The sequence below is a fragment of the Ictidomys tridecemlineatus genome, chromosome 2 (assembly GCF_052094955.1).
Source record: "Ictidomys tridecemlineatus isolate mIctTri1 chromosome 2, mIctTri1.hap1, whole genome shotgun sequence".
In the NCBI taxonomy this organism is placed as follows: domain Eukaryota; kingdom Metazoa; phylum Chordata; class Mammalia; order Rodentia; family Sciuridae; genus Ictidomys; species Ictidomys tridecemlineatus.
The window spans coordinates 31,012,354-31,029,375 of NC_135478.1; the positions used below are offsets into that span (position 1 = coordinate 31,012,354).

A 17,022-nucleotide genomic window follows, 5' to 3' on the forward strand; every position below is an offset into this window, starting at 1 on the left:
TGTAGCTCAGTGGTAGAGCACTTGCCTATCATGTGTAAAGCCCTGGTTTAATACCCAGTTACACAATCAATCAATCAATCAATCAATCAATCAATCAATCAATAAATGAAGGAGGGTACTTTTAGCATCAAAGGTTTGTTCTTGAGTAAACTATTCATCATTGAGACTATTCAAGTGGGAGTAGGAGAGGGCATTTGATAGTCTATATCAAATACCATTGCTTCTGTATAGCTTTACATTTATCCTAATTTTCAAGGGCATCAGATTCTCCTTAGAGTAAGAGACTTGCATTTGACTCCCAACTCTTCCTCAGACTGAATGGCCTCATTTACTTATCTGTGAAATGGGAATGTTAGTACTCACCAAAGGAGTTATCATTAGTTCATGAAATAAACCATTCAAAGTATGTTCGTGTGCACTTTTAGATTTTGCTTCAGAATCAGCCAGCAATACAGTGCATTCTAGAGATAACTGAAAGTTATATGGAAAACAGATGACATTTGTGAGTTAGTATTAATTATAGTGTATGTGACAATGATATTGTCATTGTGGCATAATGTCTGTAATTTTGAAGATGTGTATTGAATAATTTAGGGGTGAAGTTGGTTATGATGTCTAAATTTTGCTTTGATATGGTCCAGCAAAAATATCTATTGATCTAAATAGTGATTAACACAATTGTAATTAAATAATTAAGTGTATAATTAAGTATAAAAATAAGTTATCCTATTTCTATCTTTAATAACATAAACTCTATGATACGAGGACTAGGTACATCTAGGTCACTGTGCATCTCCAATCCCTGACATATAGTCTTGGGAAACAGGTAGACTCACATTTGCATAAGATATATACACACATCAAAATATGTAGGTATGAATACACACACACACGTGGTGTATATATATGAAACACTGTAAAACATTAGCACTTGCTAATGAGTGGGCATACAGGTGTTTATGTAACTATCATTTCTGTTTCTCTGTATGTGTACCCATTTTCAAAATAAATTACTTACTCTAACAATATGCATTCATTTAACTCTCAAATCCAGATATATCCATTTGAATCAATGGCCCCACTGAATTAAAAATATCAAGTAATTTGTAAATAGTGTATGTTCAGTAAATGTCACTCCTTCTGTTATAGCACCTATATTCTATTACTGTTAGCACACTTTGCCTCATTTCATAGCTTTTGAATTAATTATTATGTCTCAGCTATGCAACTTAATTCTAGAGGACTTTCTTGGCTGGGTCTTTACTTTTCTCAACTCACTAAGTCTAAAGTGCTTTTGTGGGGGGGGGCGGGGGTAAGTAAATATGCTTGTTGGCTAAATAAATGGATATCTTTAAGCTTCACTCCTGGAGGGAAGTTTTCATCAACAAGAGGACAAAGGCCCAAACTTATACCCTTGTTTATTACCAGCGGTTAACTCTTCACGGAAGGTGGACTACAAAGTTCTTGCAGGAGGATGTCTTCTCTAATACTGTGATCTTTAACATCTATAGGACATAGCACTGTGCCTGGTAGACTCCCTGGATGTTTGTTGAACGGATAAATAAATGACTGGTGGAATGAATGATTGTAAGAGTAAGAGATAATTCTTTAAACACTCAACATCTTAATGATTTCATGAGAGGTCACTGACCAAATAGAAAAATGGAATTTAACTCAGCTTCTATCTTTTTTGATCTTCAATGAGGCCTTCATCACAATTGATTCTTTAATAAGACTGAAAGAAATGGGGGAAATCCAACATAAAAGGCCGTGAAAATACAATAAGCAACCAACCAAAGAATGATTATTGTTGATTAGAAGATAGTCAAAGCAGAGAGAAAGCAAGAGGAGGTGAGAAAAGAGTTCCAACTAAAGATACTCTGAATCCAAGGAATTGTAGAGAGGCCAGACCATGTCGATGAACAGAGGGGGAATTTAAAGCTAACTAAGAGGCTAATTAAACTGAAGAATGAGGACACAATCACCTGAGTTACTACCCTGACTTCTGTCTATGACCATTACCCAGACTACCAGAAGGAAAGAGAAAAAAAAAAGCATTATTGATGTAGGAATTAACCCCAGGCACACACTTGAAATTATTGAAAGCTAATTGCTATAGTGATTATCAGAGGCATCACTCTTCTCCTAGAGAAACACAGATAATTCTCACTGTAGCTATACTTCCCTCTTCACATCCAGTTCTTCACTGTTTCTCATGACTGGGGGCAGTGGTGGGAGAAGAGAAGTTTAAAAAAAGAAAGAAAGAGAAGGGCTTCCTGTAGACAGAGGAATTGTGCAAATAGAGATCAGAATCACATGTGGGAATAAAAATTATTCCAATGTTAAAAAAAAAAACAGTCTGGTTTAAATAACTGACACAAAAACAAAACATATTTGACCCTTTTTTTCTTTGGTACTCACTCAGACTTCAAGCTAGCAATTAAGATAGAGAAAATATATATGGTCTACTTACCCGTTCTGTATGGCGGCTGTGGGGTCATAGGTCAGAGCCATGCCAGCCTGCACATGGGGGGAGAGGGGAGGAAACAAGTCTCAGTATTTTTATTAGAACACCCAGAACATTCAGTTCAAAGATTTCTATCTTTATTTTTCATGATTTGTGTTTATTTTCTCCTATATATTACTTCACACTTACTGCCCAAACTAGCACAAACCAGACTCCCACCAGTGAGTTGAGAGTTTAGATAATATTTCCAGACAAACCAAGGTGCATTGGAACTTGGATGATTTCCATTTCTACTTCATAAACCATCCGCTGTCTAATTTGGTATCCTTATAATTTCTCACTAGTGTCAAGAGCAGCTCTTGTGGGTTTCATGGCTAGCATGAAAAAAGTAAGAATGAATCCTGTAGTCTGGATAAAAATAAAAGAGACTTAAAATGCATTCAACCTGGTAGAAGAAACTTAGGAAATATTTATTTTAAAATAGATCCCATGCAGGGTATGAATGACAAAGCACTTGTCATATGGATTTCTAGTACCTGTTCTATCACGTATGGTAGGAAAGGGAGATTATTCACATATGATGGAAATTTTAGGCCACATGGTTAATAACGAGGTAGTTTTGTTCTGTTCCTAAGAATAAGGCCACCTCTGAAAAGCTACGCTTCTATAACCTGCCATGTTTTCAGAAAAGAATACAAGCTTGAGGATTGCTGGTTCATAGCCTGCCATGTCCCTGCCTATACAGCATCATTTTTGATCCTCACTACCCCCATGAAGTAGGCAGGAACATGATTTTCTCCATTTTATTGATGAACACACTGAAGCTGGGAAAGATCAAGCCTCTTGCTCAGGGTCACAAATTTGAAGGCAAAATCAGATTTTAACCCAAGTCTTCCAATGTGGGCCGCTTTTCACTCTTCTGCTAGGACTCTGGCCTAGGGTTGGAAAGTAGCCAGAAGATCCATCAGGGAGAACCTTCTCTGTGGCTATCGGAACACATCACCTTTGGTTTACCAGGGTGGGCAGTATGGTTATCACCTGTGTGTAGGAATAAAATGTAAAATGCAACTTAAGACTGCCCAGGTTGTCTTTAGGGAGGATTTCTTTTTCTGTTTTGAAAATTGAAAAGTGAATTATATCAACATCAATTTCCAGGCTTTGATATTGTGCTGTAATTACACAAGATGTAACCACTGGGAGAAATGAGGTAAAGCATATACAGGGCTACCCTGTAATTTTGTTTGTTTGTTTGTTTTTTACAACTTTCTGTGAATCTGTAATAACTTCAAAATAAAAACGCTAAGAAAAATGTGAATGAGATTGGAGGACTTTTGTAGTTTAAGAAAAACTATAAAAATTTTAACGAAAAATAAATAAAAAGCATTTATATTTGTTGTCGCTATTGTTGTTTTATTTGTTTGTTTGTTTGTTTCTTTTCCCAGCATGGCATAGCTGGAGGTAATTTTCCTGTTGGGTTCCTTGAATTCCTCAGATGTAGCACCTAACTGAAATGAAAATTCTTAATGCTGCCTAACATGGGACCTGAGGTCTGGTCTGGTCTGCTGCATTCAAGTTTATATTCCTTATGTTGTTTTACCTAAGTAGTAATTTTTATATTGTCATTACCATTGGTATGAGGAACAAAAGCACAGAACCGTATATGAATGAAATTGGCATAAAAGGAGAATAAAAAAATCAAAATGGAGTTTTTATACCAAACTGAGATGACTGTCAAGCAACAACAGAGGTGCACTGAGGGTACGTGTTTAATGACAACTGCATGACCTCTTTAAACTTGAGGATCTCAGTCATGTTAAAGAAACATGCAACCCATAATATGACAAGCTGGGGAACGGGGAAATGAGAAGAGAATAAAACAGCAAATAGGAAGGTTTTTGCTTTGTGCCTTGAGAGAGGTAAAAATGGTAATGGTGTCAAAACACAAAAAAGATCTAAAGTCTGCATTCTTTCCTGGGATGGGGCCTCTACCACATGACAAGTGGGAGGCTGGGCAGACTGAACTCTCTCCAGAAGGAAGCTTGTCCAAGGCTGAGCCAAAACTCTAAATTCTTGGGAGCTAGAGAAGGCAATGGTAAAAGCTGTGCATTTGGAATGAGATTTTCCCCTTCAGGATGCTAAACTTTTCTCCCATAACTCATCTAAGATGTCACCCTAGGTACAGAATGAAAATATACGTTTAACATTCCAAGAGAGAGATTGTTTGTTCAGGAAACATTTAGGATGATAAGCATATCTTTAGCCTTCTAACTGCTTTAATTTGTTTAAATTCTTACCTACAGAAAGCCTTCCCCTAGTCAACCTCACATCCATTTCTTTTCCCTGTACTTGTTTCCAACAGTGCTCAGTGAGAGAGACCAATGCTACACAGTCCTTCTTAAATCATAAATGACCTAGAACATTCTCTTCTTATACTCTTTATTTGTTCTAGCAACTTTAAGTAAGGATTTCTGTTTTCTCACACATTTTACTTAAATTCCTTATGGATACTAGTTAGTCAATTGATCCTAGCTAGAAATATAGCAATAATCAATCAACTCGATGTCTTGGTTCAATATGTATTTCACTCAGAAAATCCATATTGCTCTCTTCCTCCATTGTTCATCTTCCTTTTATCTTTCAGCCAAGAAAAGAGAACCGAGTAGATAGCAATATAGTATAGTGGGAAGCAAGTAGCTTTTGGAACCAGACAAGTCTGGGTCACCTCCTCACTCTGTTTCTAGTAGTGTGCCCTTGGGCAAATTATTTAACCTATTTGAGCCTCAGTTTCCTCAACTATTAAACGGTATGATACCTACCTCATCAGATTGTTGTGAAATTTAAATGAGATTAACGTTTTGTAAAGCGCCCAGCACAGTGCCTGGAGACAAGACACATACATAAATATTATAATACAAAGCAATATGTGGTAAGTGCCATATGAGTGGTATGGATGAGGTGGGGAGGAGAGGGGCTGGTGATGATGATCAGGTAAGGCACAGAGAGGAGGGACAGTTGAGGCGGGCTCTGAAAGATGAGTAGGATTGCTATGAATGGAGGTGAGAGACCAAGGCCAGCTCAGGCAAAAGGAATAGAATGAAAAAAAGTATAAATAAAAATGACATGGTATAAATAAAAATGACCGACTTTTGGTAGAATACATGATGGGGAGAATAAGATCCAAAAGGTCAGGAGGGAGGATCTTGGTTGCCCAGCTCCTCTTGGGGGAACGACTGAATATTTTTGAGCAGGGAACATTATAATCACAAAGAGGGATTGGAGGACAATACACAGCATGAACCCCCCTGGAAAACAGAGGGTAAATCCAGTGCAATGAGCAACTGGTGTATGTTTCTAGGATCAGGCAGGTGGAGAAAATCTAAGGTGAGATTATCATTGCAAAAGGGTAGGGAATGAATACAAGTTTCACCTACTTCATGATTTTGCCTAGGGATAGTCCTGTCTCTGAGTACCTTTGGCAAGAGGAGACAACAAGAGATAGTGTCAGGACACATGCATTTGGAACATCTTGGGTTACAAATCAAGGCAAGGGTTAAACATCATTTTTCTTCTTCTTTCTTAACGTCACTGTTGACTGAATATCCTAGCACAACAACTACACTTGACTACGCCCGGTTTTCACCTCATGTGTAACAGATTGCTAAGTTATAATTCTAATATGGTCTTAATGCAGATTTTGCATTCAATTTCCTTTTGTCTCTTCCCACAAAGATGAAAAATAAATTGATTTTGCTGCTCTGTCTAGCCACCTTTATACAAAGCCGGAACCATGAAATCATCCTTATGTAATCGCCAAATGTTATGGCATGTTTACAAACTCCAGAGTCACACAAAATGCAAAATATCTTGGAACAAAATAAAAATGTTGCACCACATATGTAGAAAAGTGATGTTTAATCCTGTCACTTACTTTCAAAAAGTGTTTATTACATTTATAAATATTTCCCATTTTTGAATTCACATTATTTGTATTTCAGAGGTATGTAAAAATTTATTTACAACAAAATGGGGTACTTTTGTCATTTTTCCAGTAATAGCTGAGTTTTGGCTTCATATTTCAGCCATAATTGGATATTTCTAGGTCTCCTAGACAGAATCATTGTTTAGACAGCTAAAGATTTTAGAAAAAAAAAATTTGAATTTAAAATTTCATTGCAGTAATCAGAGTGTTTTTATTTTCAGTAAATATGGAGGGTTTGTTGAGATGGATTAGTTTGATGTGGTCTTACCTTTTCAGTCATGTGTTAAGACAGACCTTCGTCTTCTGAAGAACAGGGAATAATTAATTGACTCTAACAAAGTCAAGGAGAAGATGGCTGGAAGGATTGTCCTACCACATTTGAAACTTTTTTTTTTTTTTTGGTATATTTTTATTTTATTTTATTTTTTTATTTTTTTTAATTTTTAATTTTTTATTGTTGGTCGTTCAAAACCTTACACAGTTCTTAATACATCATATTTCACAGTTTGATTCAAGTGGGTTATGAACTCCCAACTTTACCCCGTATACAGATTGCTGTATCACATCAGTTACCCTTCCATTGATTGACATATTGCCTTTCTAGTGTCTGATGTATTCTGCTGTCAGTCCTATTCTCTACTATCCCCCCACCCCTCCCCTCCCCTCCCCTTTTCTCTCTCTACCCCTTCTACTGTAAATCATTTCTTCCATTTGTATTATCTTGTCTTACCCCTCCTTTCCTCTTATATATCATTTTTGAAACTATTTTTATACTGAATAAGAACGGGATCAAAAACTTAGAGGCAACAAAATTTATACAACCAGAAACAGACTGAAATTTCTGAAAAACTGAAACATAGTGGTTTAGACTATCATTTCTCCTTTCCCTAATTTCTGTCTTGACACATAATGTATTATAACTACATAAAATACAAAGGAATAATTCCAAGGATTCCCAGTCTTCTATGATTGGACTTAACACTTTAGTAAACTTTTAGTAAATATGTTTTAGCAATTATTCTGTTTCTGGATCAGTTCAAGTGGAGTTCAAAAAGCTAAGGATAAAGATGATATAGTTTTCTGGATGTCATCTTGAAAGAGTTTCTTTCTTGCAACCAGTTTTATAGTATTTAACAACTGTTAGGTGGTCATGATTAAATATTCAATAAATAAAATAAGATGACTTAAAAGATAATATGCTTAAAATGGGCTTACAAAGTATGTACCATAAACATTTAGGTACTGCTATCAAAGTAAAATCTCACTTAAACTTGCTTATAGTTGTTCACAAATATGTCTTTGAAAACAGCCCATAGTGAACAAATGATAATACACAATTATGTGTACAATGTGTTTTTTAAAAAAATAAAAATTAAAAATAAGATTTAAATCTCTGACTAGAAGTAAAACCAAAGTTAAACTCAAGAAATGATAAAGCTGGGATGGTCTAATTCTAAATGACTTTTTATGCTTCAACAAATGTGAAAAATACTCTTCCAAGATGCATACAATTAGGAATTTCTTTTTCAATGCATGGTGATTACCTTATGAATTACCATTTCTTATTTGTGTATTTACTTCTATCTTTTGGTGTGTATGTCCTCCTGCCTTCACTCAAAACCTTCTTCCAACCCATCAACCATTCCACTGGGCTGTGATGACTGCTCTTAAGAAAAGCAAGTCTGATCACATCATGGTCCTTCCTGTATTCAACTGTATTCAACTTTCAATTAAAAAAAAAAATCACATTGTGTCATTTATGACTTGTTTTAAAATTCTAAATTCAGAAGTGAAAAAAGACCTTCTCGTTTGTTAAAGTAATAAAGACCAAAGATCTTATTTAGAAATAAGTTTGAAAACATTAGGAGGAATTAGCTTTCTGGAGTCAATAGAATCCAGAAAAGGTAGGCTGGAATGCGGTGGCCACCACCATAAGGGTCAAAGTGAGAATACATGAGGGGTCAGGAAAAAAGACTGAAAATGGAGGGTCAGTGATACAACACTTCTAATGATGGAAGTCAATGAGAATTCAAAAAATGGCGGTATTGGCTGAGCATATGTGATATCAAAAGAGTGGCTACCCAAAATATTCAGAGAACCCAACACAAATTAGCTATCATCATAAAACCATTGGAAGACTGAAACCATGTCAAGAATTTGAACAAAGAAAGAACTTTTAACCTACTTCCTGTTATGGGAGAGACTAATAGTAGGAAGAGAAACATGCTCAGAGCAAAACTGAAGACAGGTTATTGGTTCTTTTGATGAAAGGAGATGTGAGCGAACTGACTTCTGACCTCCACAAGAGACACATGGCAGAATTTTACTGGAGAACACTCTACACAGTCAGGAGACTTTTCTATGGTTTGTTTTTTCCAAAGAGGCAGTCAATCAGTAGGGCAGGTGTCTGCTCTTACCTGCTGAAGCTGCTGGGCAATGAGTCTATCTCTTGAAGAGAAGTTGAGGCATAAGTAAAATAGTAGACAAGGAAATTCCCAAGGTCTACCCAGTCCTCAAACAAGACAGAAAGATCCCATAACTGTCCTATTAAAGGTGCTAATTGCTGAGTGCGGTGGCGCACACTTGTAATCCAAGTGGCTCAGGAGGCTGAGTTAGGAGGATTGCAAATTCAAAGCCAGTCTCAGCGATTTAGCAAGACCCTGTCTCAAAAATAACAAATAAAAAAGGGCAGGACTTGTGGCTGAGTGGCTAAGTGCCCCTGGGTTCAATCCCTGGTACCAAAAAAAAAAAAAGAAAGAAAGAAAAAAAGATGCCAACTGATCAGTGTTATGAAGCTATGCTTCCTAAGTTTCATCATTTCTGAATTAATGCTTTTATTTAAAATCATGCTTAATTAATTTGCATCATTTGACTCACGATTTTTTTTTCTTCTTCTTCTTTAAAAACTCTTTCTCCTTGGATTCTGTGATCCTCTTCCCTCATTTTCTGATACCTCTCTCAGGGATGAATTTGTTCTTGGGCAATACTCACTCCAACTGCCTTTGAGATATTAGTGCTCAGGGCAGATTTTTTTTTTCTTTCTCCTCTGCATTGTACAATGGTAACATTCCCTTTGTGAGTCCAACTATTATTTATGTCCTGGTGATTCCCCCAAGTCTTTGTCCGAAGCTCATGTCTCTATCTTGAATTCTAGACATTTATCACCAGGTTAAATCAGTAAGTTCAATGCATGGTGATTACCTTATGAATTACCATTTCTTATTTGTGTATTTACTTCTATATTTTTGTGTGTATGCCCTCCTGCCTTCATTTAAAACCTTCTTCCAACCCATCCACCATTCCACTGGGCTGTAAGGACTGCTCTTAAGAAAAGCAAGTCTGACCACATCATGGTTCTTCCTTCCAGTGGCATCTTGCTGACTTCACAGGACTCTTCATAATGAAATCCTCCTGTCCCTATTGATCTCCACAATTTTCATATGCAATACAAGATCCCAAACTCAGACACGCACTCACCCTGCTCTGGAGGATAACCTCTGCCCTTTGCAACTGTGGTTTGGGGCTAAAAATTCCCTCCATCATGGCCAGTGAGAAATTTGAAATTCTTTTCTTCCAGCTTTGGACTACCTATCACAGCCTCTTATACCCATCTTTCTCTCCCTGTACCATTAACCACTCTTTATTAGTTCTGCTCCTATGACTCAGACAGGGTCTATTAGGACCTTGTTTTGCCATGTAGGTTCCCCAACTAGATTCGTGGCTATATTCATCTTGGTACCCCTTCTTCCTCTGTCATTGCTTGACAGGGTGTTTCTCTCTCTCTCTCTCTCTCTCTCTCTCTCTCTCTCTCTCTCTCTCTCTCTCTCTTAATTGCCAAAGCTGACTTTGAACTTGAGATCCTCCTTCTTCATCCTACCAAAGTGCTGAATCCCATGTATATATGTACCTCCTTTCCTGGTGAAACATACTGGAGTTCAATAAGTGTTAAATAACATAAAGGAAATTTTGAATCTCAAATTTGTATTTCAAAATGGAATTTGAGGGTATTTTTATGAGTCCCTCTTTCATTAGTAAAATTTCCTTTTGAAAATGTTAGCTGGATTCAACAGAACTTCTAAAGAAGTTTTACCCCTTAACTGGTCATCAGGATGGTGGAAACCCAATGATGACTGAGATTACTAAGAGACAGTTCCATTACACTGGGGAGGCTGGTAGCCCTGAAGCAAATTATGATGAGAAACCTAGGAGCAATTAGGGACAACCAATGACCTGGAAGCCCTGCTTGTCAAAAATCACTGGTCTAAAATCAGAGTGAGAGAAAAACTATTAAAAGTCATCTTGACCTCTGCAAGGGGTTTTTTTTTGGGATCAATCAAATGAGATACTAGTGATTTGTCACATTAAAATAGCCAGAGAATAGAGAAAATTAACTACTTTATGTTTGTGGGAAAGACATCAAGGGAAGTTGTGATACTATTTATGCACTATGTCCATCCTCATATTTCTCCTTCTGTGTTCTTGCTAACACATTCCTGTCCGAGAATGTCCCCCTTATATAGCAAATGGGGAAGGACAAGATAGAGGCCAATAGAACTCAGACTGGAAGGCTGAGAAAGCTAGGCCTGCCAAGGAGCAGCCCCTGATACAATTTCTCAAAGGTCTTAAAGCCTTGGGAAAAAATTTCTAGTCTGAACTTGTCATTAAAGTTAAATGAACTTTAATGGTTTACAACGATGAAGGAGAAAAATATCATATTTTAAGTAGGTACATCTGCTTTTATCTCAATATAAATAACTGAATTCCATAGATTCAAGACATTTTTCACATTTTCTTATCTGTGAAATTGGGATTCACTTGATAATTAATTAGCATTTTATAGTTTGCCAGGTTTTTTTTTCTTTTTATGCCATTATTATTAATATTTCATGTTTAATCAGTGGTATCTCACCATCAGTGATATAGCATATGTATTGGTCAATCCCACTGTAACATGGCTAACTAAGTAGAATAGATAATAAAAAATACTATAGAGACAGAAGGAGGGACATTCCAAGTATCTAGTTAAGTGTTCAATATTCTTCTAGGTGCCAGTTTTAGTTTGGTGCTACCAGAGTTTGTAGGATGTGGCTTAACCATTGTTTGGGTGATTATAAGTCTTGGGGCAGCCTGGGATTGCTAAGAAAGTGCCAACAACTCCAATAATACCAAAGTTAGGTGAGTCTGCCTTTGTATATATAGTTTCAGCCAGGAGAAGACAGGGGTCATGGTTATCAACCATTCACCTTTTCTCTTATATTGGCTTGGTATCATCTTCCCAGCTATATGACCCTCCTAAACTCCCCACTCTCAGCCCTTCCCCAAGAATATGTCATCCCGACTTTTCTCTTGACAACACAGGCTAAGCAGTGGATGGGGTTCATCCCTATTACATTCCATCCAAAATTACAATATTGCATAGATTTTCAAGGTTAACTGTTTATCCTCAATGATCTCAGTTTAGCAAATGTTGAGCCTAGAAGCTTTAAAATACAACACTTATCCAAGCAAGAAAGTTTTAATGCTGAATTATTAGAGTTCAAGTTCTTGCACTAAGATTAGAAGGGCCACTCACCTTAAGCCAACTCTCTAAACTGCAGGTGAAGCATATTAAATTAATAAAAATCACATCTGGAGGGCTAGCTAATAAACCTATCTTGCAAGTACAGCATGTATTATAAGGGCCAATATCTCTTTTCAAGATTGCATACATAAAGAATCTTCTTTAGCTCAAAGTTAATAAATACTATTTGCAGAACCTGGCAATTTAGTAGATATATCTTAATGTTTAAAAAGAATTGGGTGACTAATTGCTGAATTTTGTGATGTACACAAAGAAAATAATGGTGAACTGCATAGATAATATCCCTACTTTCACAGAAAAGGATCTAAGGCTTCCTGAGTCTATATGCTCTTACTAAGTTTTTCAGTTTCATTTCTCTCTTAAGTATTTTTGTTTCCAGTAGCTCATGGGGACAGCACATCAATTTCAAATATCTGAAATAATTTTTCTAGTGTTAAGTGTTGTAAGATTAAATTGCATACAATATAGCTTCAAAACTATTGACAATGGTGTATTCTTAGACTTCATTGTCAGATTTTTCTCATGCTTAATAAGAAGGATGATGACTGGTGACTCTTCAAATGATTAAGAGATGTGTACATCATTCAGAGTAACTTCCACTGAAGGCAAGAAGGCTATTTTGTTGAGTTGTGTCTTATCTTTTTTCTGCTAAGAATGAATCAGAGTGTATGTTTTATTGTAGTATTGCTAACAGCTTGTGAGAGCCAAATTTTTTTTTTTTTTTTTTTTTTGGCAGGGGGCGTGATTTACTGGGGATTGAACCCAGGGAAATTCAACCACTAAACCACATCCCCAGCCCTATTTTGTATTTTATTTAGAGACAGGGTCTCAGAGAGTTGTTTAGGGCCTTGCTTTTGCTGAGGCTGTCTTTGAACTTTCGATCCTATTGCCTCAGCCTCCCAAACCACTATGATTACAGGAGTGTGCCATCATGCCCAGTGAGCCAAATGTTTTTAAGAAGCTTGACCAAATACTCTATTAATGTTCACTACAAGGGTGAGCCTCTTTATCTCCAGATTTTATGTATCATGTTGGTGGCAACTCTGCCATTATATCCAGAGCTATCGGTTTGCCCCTTAACATCAATTGTTCCATATTAATGTGACCCATTTTAGTTCCTATAGTAACAGTTGGTCAATAGCCTTTCCCTCATATGCAGCTAGTTCATTAAATAGAAATATTATCAATGATGGCAGAAATGATTTACTTTTTTCCTAAAGAAGATTTGTGAATATTTACATTGGATCAGATGTTTAATATTTCTTAAAAATGATTACGAGTCAACTGATCACTCATAGATTCATTACAATGATTAGAATAAAATGAAATATTTCAATTTTTTTAAAAAAGTATTGTATTTGTTGAGGATAGTAAAAACTATCACTGCCTTCAAGTCTTTAATAATCTATGATTAGCTCTAATACATGTGTTAAATGTTAAAATTAAAAGAAGGAGGCATAAACTTAACCAATAAATAGACTGGATCCCACTCAATAACCAAAGTTATAAAACAAGTTTGAGTCCGTTTTTGTTGTTCTCAATAGCTCTGTTCTATAAAGTCATCATGAGTACTGACTTAGCCAAACACTAAGTCAGTGCTCCTCATGAAGGGAGGTTTAGGGTCCTCTAAGAGTCCGGCCACAAGGTTTTCACCAATTGAATTATTACATAGTTTTGTTTCATGTGTTTTTCTGTCTAAAGACACATTACTTAACTCATGCCATGGGTTCGCTGACATTGAACTCACAACCAGCAGAACTATTTCTTGCATCTTAATAAAACTTTTCTCCATTTTTTCTATATTTTTTCTATAAGGTGCATCCCAGTTTTCTTGCATAGGAACGCTACATGGCACTTCACTACCACATTTGAGTCCATTTTAAACAGTGAAATCCACAATATAAAGCACAAATTAAATGATTTAAATTAACCATGCCCTAAAGACCTAAATTAACCATGAAAAGGATCCTAGTGTACAGTGTAAGAGCTGGGAACAAGAAGGCAGAGCATCACCTTGGACAGCCTAAGCTAGACGTGTGCATGTTTGGTTACTCAGATTTGTCACCAGTCTGCATATGTCTGTGAAAGACTGTAAACACACCATGAGTATTGGTTCTGGATTGCAAATAGATTTTAGTGAAAAATGTAAATTTGTAAGTATGAACCTGGGAATCAGGAGGGTAAACTGTGTGTGTATGTGTATGTGTGTGTGTTTTAAACTGATAATTTCTGAGTTTTGCAAATGAAAGAAAATTTTATAAATGGTATTAATATCACTATTTCTAAGAACTCCAAAAGTTACACAGAATCTGGTAATAGCACCCATTTACATACATATGTATGTATTTATTTATTTGACTAAGGAAGTCTAAAGATTATTACATTGAAAACTATGGAGATATGGTGTATGTAAGAAAATTACTATTTCCCAGTTCCTTGTTTAGTTCAAAGAGCTAGCAATCATGGCATTTGATTGATTCTTCTCTAATAGACAGTTGCTTTGAAGGATGGTGGAACATACTTAAATATGAGGAGTACTTATAGCTACTGAGATTATATAAGCACTTTGGGGGTCCAATTTTATGCTATTATTTGACAGAATGAGTTAATAAGTCATCTTCTTTTCTTATGAGAGTACTAAACTGCAATTTGTCATTTCTCAATAGTGGCTCAGTCTATTCCTCAATTTCTAGCAATAGCTCACGATTAATTTTGCTTTTTTTTTTAATTTCCTTTCAACTTTTCCATCCAAGTCCTCTCTCTCTGCCAACTCTTATTGGGATTTTATGATTACATGACCTTCAAGAGAAAACTGGCTACAAACTTGAAAACTACCTAATGTTTCATTGCTAAATAATGCTTCAAGATTTTGCATTGATTGTACTAAAAACCTTAATGTTATGTGGGTCAAAGATACAAATTAATTTCTTTTTTAGGCTTTATAACTTAAGCAAAAACTCAGCTAACAGATTATATTGCCAGTGAATTTTCTTTCACATAAGCCTATCATTGAAGGTAATTCCTATTTACAAATTAAACTAACAGTACATAAAATTGGAAATCAAGGAATTAGAACACTCTAGTCATTAGGGCGCAGAGAAAAACTGACTTTCCTGTTAAAATGCCCTGCACTGGTGATCCTGTGGTACTCATATAATAGTGAATAACTGCATAGTCACAGTTGGCCAGGCTCTGTGCTCAGTACTTTGCCTGGGACATTTCATTCAATCTATCCAATCACTAAATATGCACCTTCAATCCTTCTCATTTTTTTGGATGGGAAATGAAACTCACCAACTCTGAAAACTTGCCCATTGTTGCCACTCAGCTTTAACTTTTTGGAAAATGTGGCTTAAACTCTAGAGGTTATCCCCTCAGCCTAAAGTAGAGTGCCTGACATTTTATGAAGGAAAGCATACAGTTGGGATCCATCAGGAATGGTGACACATGCCACCCTTAAAATACACTAAAAAGTGTTATTCTCAAGAGGTGCATTGGAGAGGGACTTAGGAGTCATCAAATATGCACATCCCAAAGCTCAAATTGCTTTACTTATACACATTCTCCTCCCTCAATGGCACTCAATGGCCTTGGCTGACCAAGTGACAAAGGGAGACTTGCAAACTTTGGGAAGCTTTTCTGATTTATAACTGAACTTAAATCAAGTTCTAAGTTTCCCATCATGAAAAAACAAACACACAATTAATATTTAGTAGTAAGACAAGAGCTGATGTCTCTGTGGCTGCTATTTTTGTTATTATTATTTTGGCTTTGGGTTTCTTTCACTGTTATGTGGCTAGAAAGCCAATTACAGTCAATTATTTGATTTCTACAATGCTAAATTCTACTCGGTTCTATATTTAGTCTTCAATACTGCGTGCAGACAGAGATCTGTGCCATGTTAGGCTCCCAGGGAGCAGGGCCTCTGTCTATACAGCATGTCCTGCCTATCTTGTTGCCTGCTTCTCATATAGTAGACACTCGATCTAAGCTATTGACAGATTGCATGCTTTTTGTTTCAGTTGCATTTTCTTCAATATTTTCTTGTTAAAAAAATCTTTTTCCAACAGAATTCTTCTCTTAAAAAAATATTTCTGCCAAAAGTTGTCCTACACTAAGAAGTTAAAACAGCAAATAGGAAAGACGAGATTAGAGGAGTTTTCATTCTGAGTGTATATATCTCATGTATTCTGGGCGGAGTCATTTCTTCTACTCATGGTACCCTTCGTAGATGAAGTGCTGGTCAGTAAGGAAACAGAGGCCTTATGATAACAACAGATGATGATGGTGACAAAAGCAGGGTTGAAATTAATAATTATGATGTAGAGTCTGCATATCCTTTGTTCAAAGAAAAAAAAAAAAAGCAAACCGACACCAAAACGGCTAGAACATTTCTCTCAAGGATTATGTTTATTCATCTAGAATTGGAATGTAGGATGCAGCTATTGCATTACTGATATGACTGCCTACTTGGAAATCTAAAGAGACATCTTTGTCTCTGTCATAAGTGGATTCAGCTGGAATGAGTAATTACTCCTAAAGTCTTGAGCCACAACAGGGCGGAGGTGGGGGGTTTGGAATCATGTTTTTCAACTTTGCTTGTACTTGGCCGTAGACTTAAACTAGCATGGGAAATCCTGTTCTGCTACATGAAACTTTGCAGGCTTTCATTCACTTACTGGCAATGAACAGAAGATTTTATTAAAATGAGCTCTGAATAAATAAGAGTTATTAGATTTTATAGCACAAGGGGAGTTTTCAAGAGCCACTGAAAACAAGTTGATTTCGTGTCTGAAAACAGACAATATCTTCAATGGGTTAAAAGTTGGTTGCATTAAAACTGCTAACCCTAGCATTCAGCCCATCAATAGTGAATTCTGTGAGTGCATTACTGGGACCTACTAATTTGAAGTTACAGTACAGTATGTCAATATATCACTTCCCTTAATGGTTTTCAAACTGATGCATCCAGGCAGGACCATAGCAATGTCCTTG

At 36.3% G+C, this 17,022-nt stretch overlaps 1 protein-coding gene across 14 annotated transcripts in view; it reads right to left on the reverse strand.

Annotated features, from left to right (window-relative positions):
* Rbms3 (RNA binding motif single stranded interacting protein 3) overlaps positions 1-17,022 on the reverse strand; it is a 1,318,386-nt gene that overhangs the window by 121,620 nt on the left and 1,179,744 nt on the right. For all 14 annotated transcript variants that reach the window (XM_040289897.2, XM_078038251.1, XM_040289900.2 and 11 more), the window contains one exon: positions 2,474-2,520. In XM_040289897.2, the coding sequence (XP_040145831.1) occupies positions 2,474-2,520 (47 nt within the window). The remainder of the gene's footprint in view (positions 1-2,473; positions 2,521-17,022) is intronic.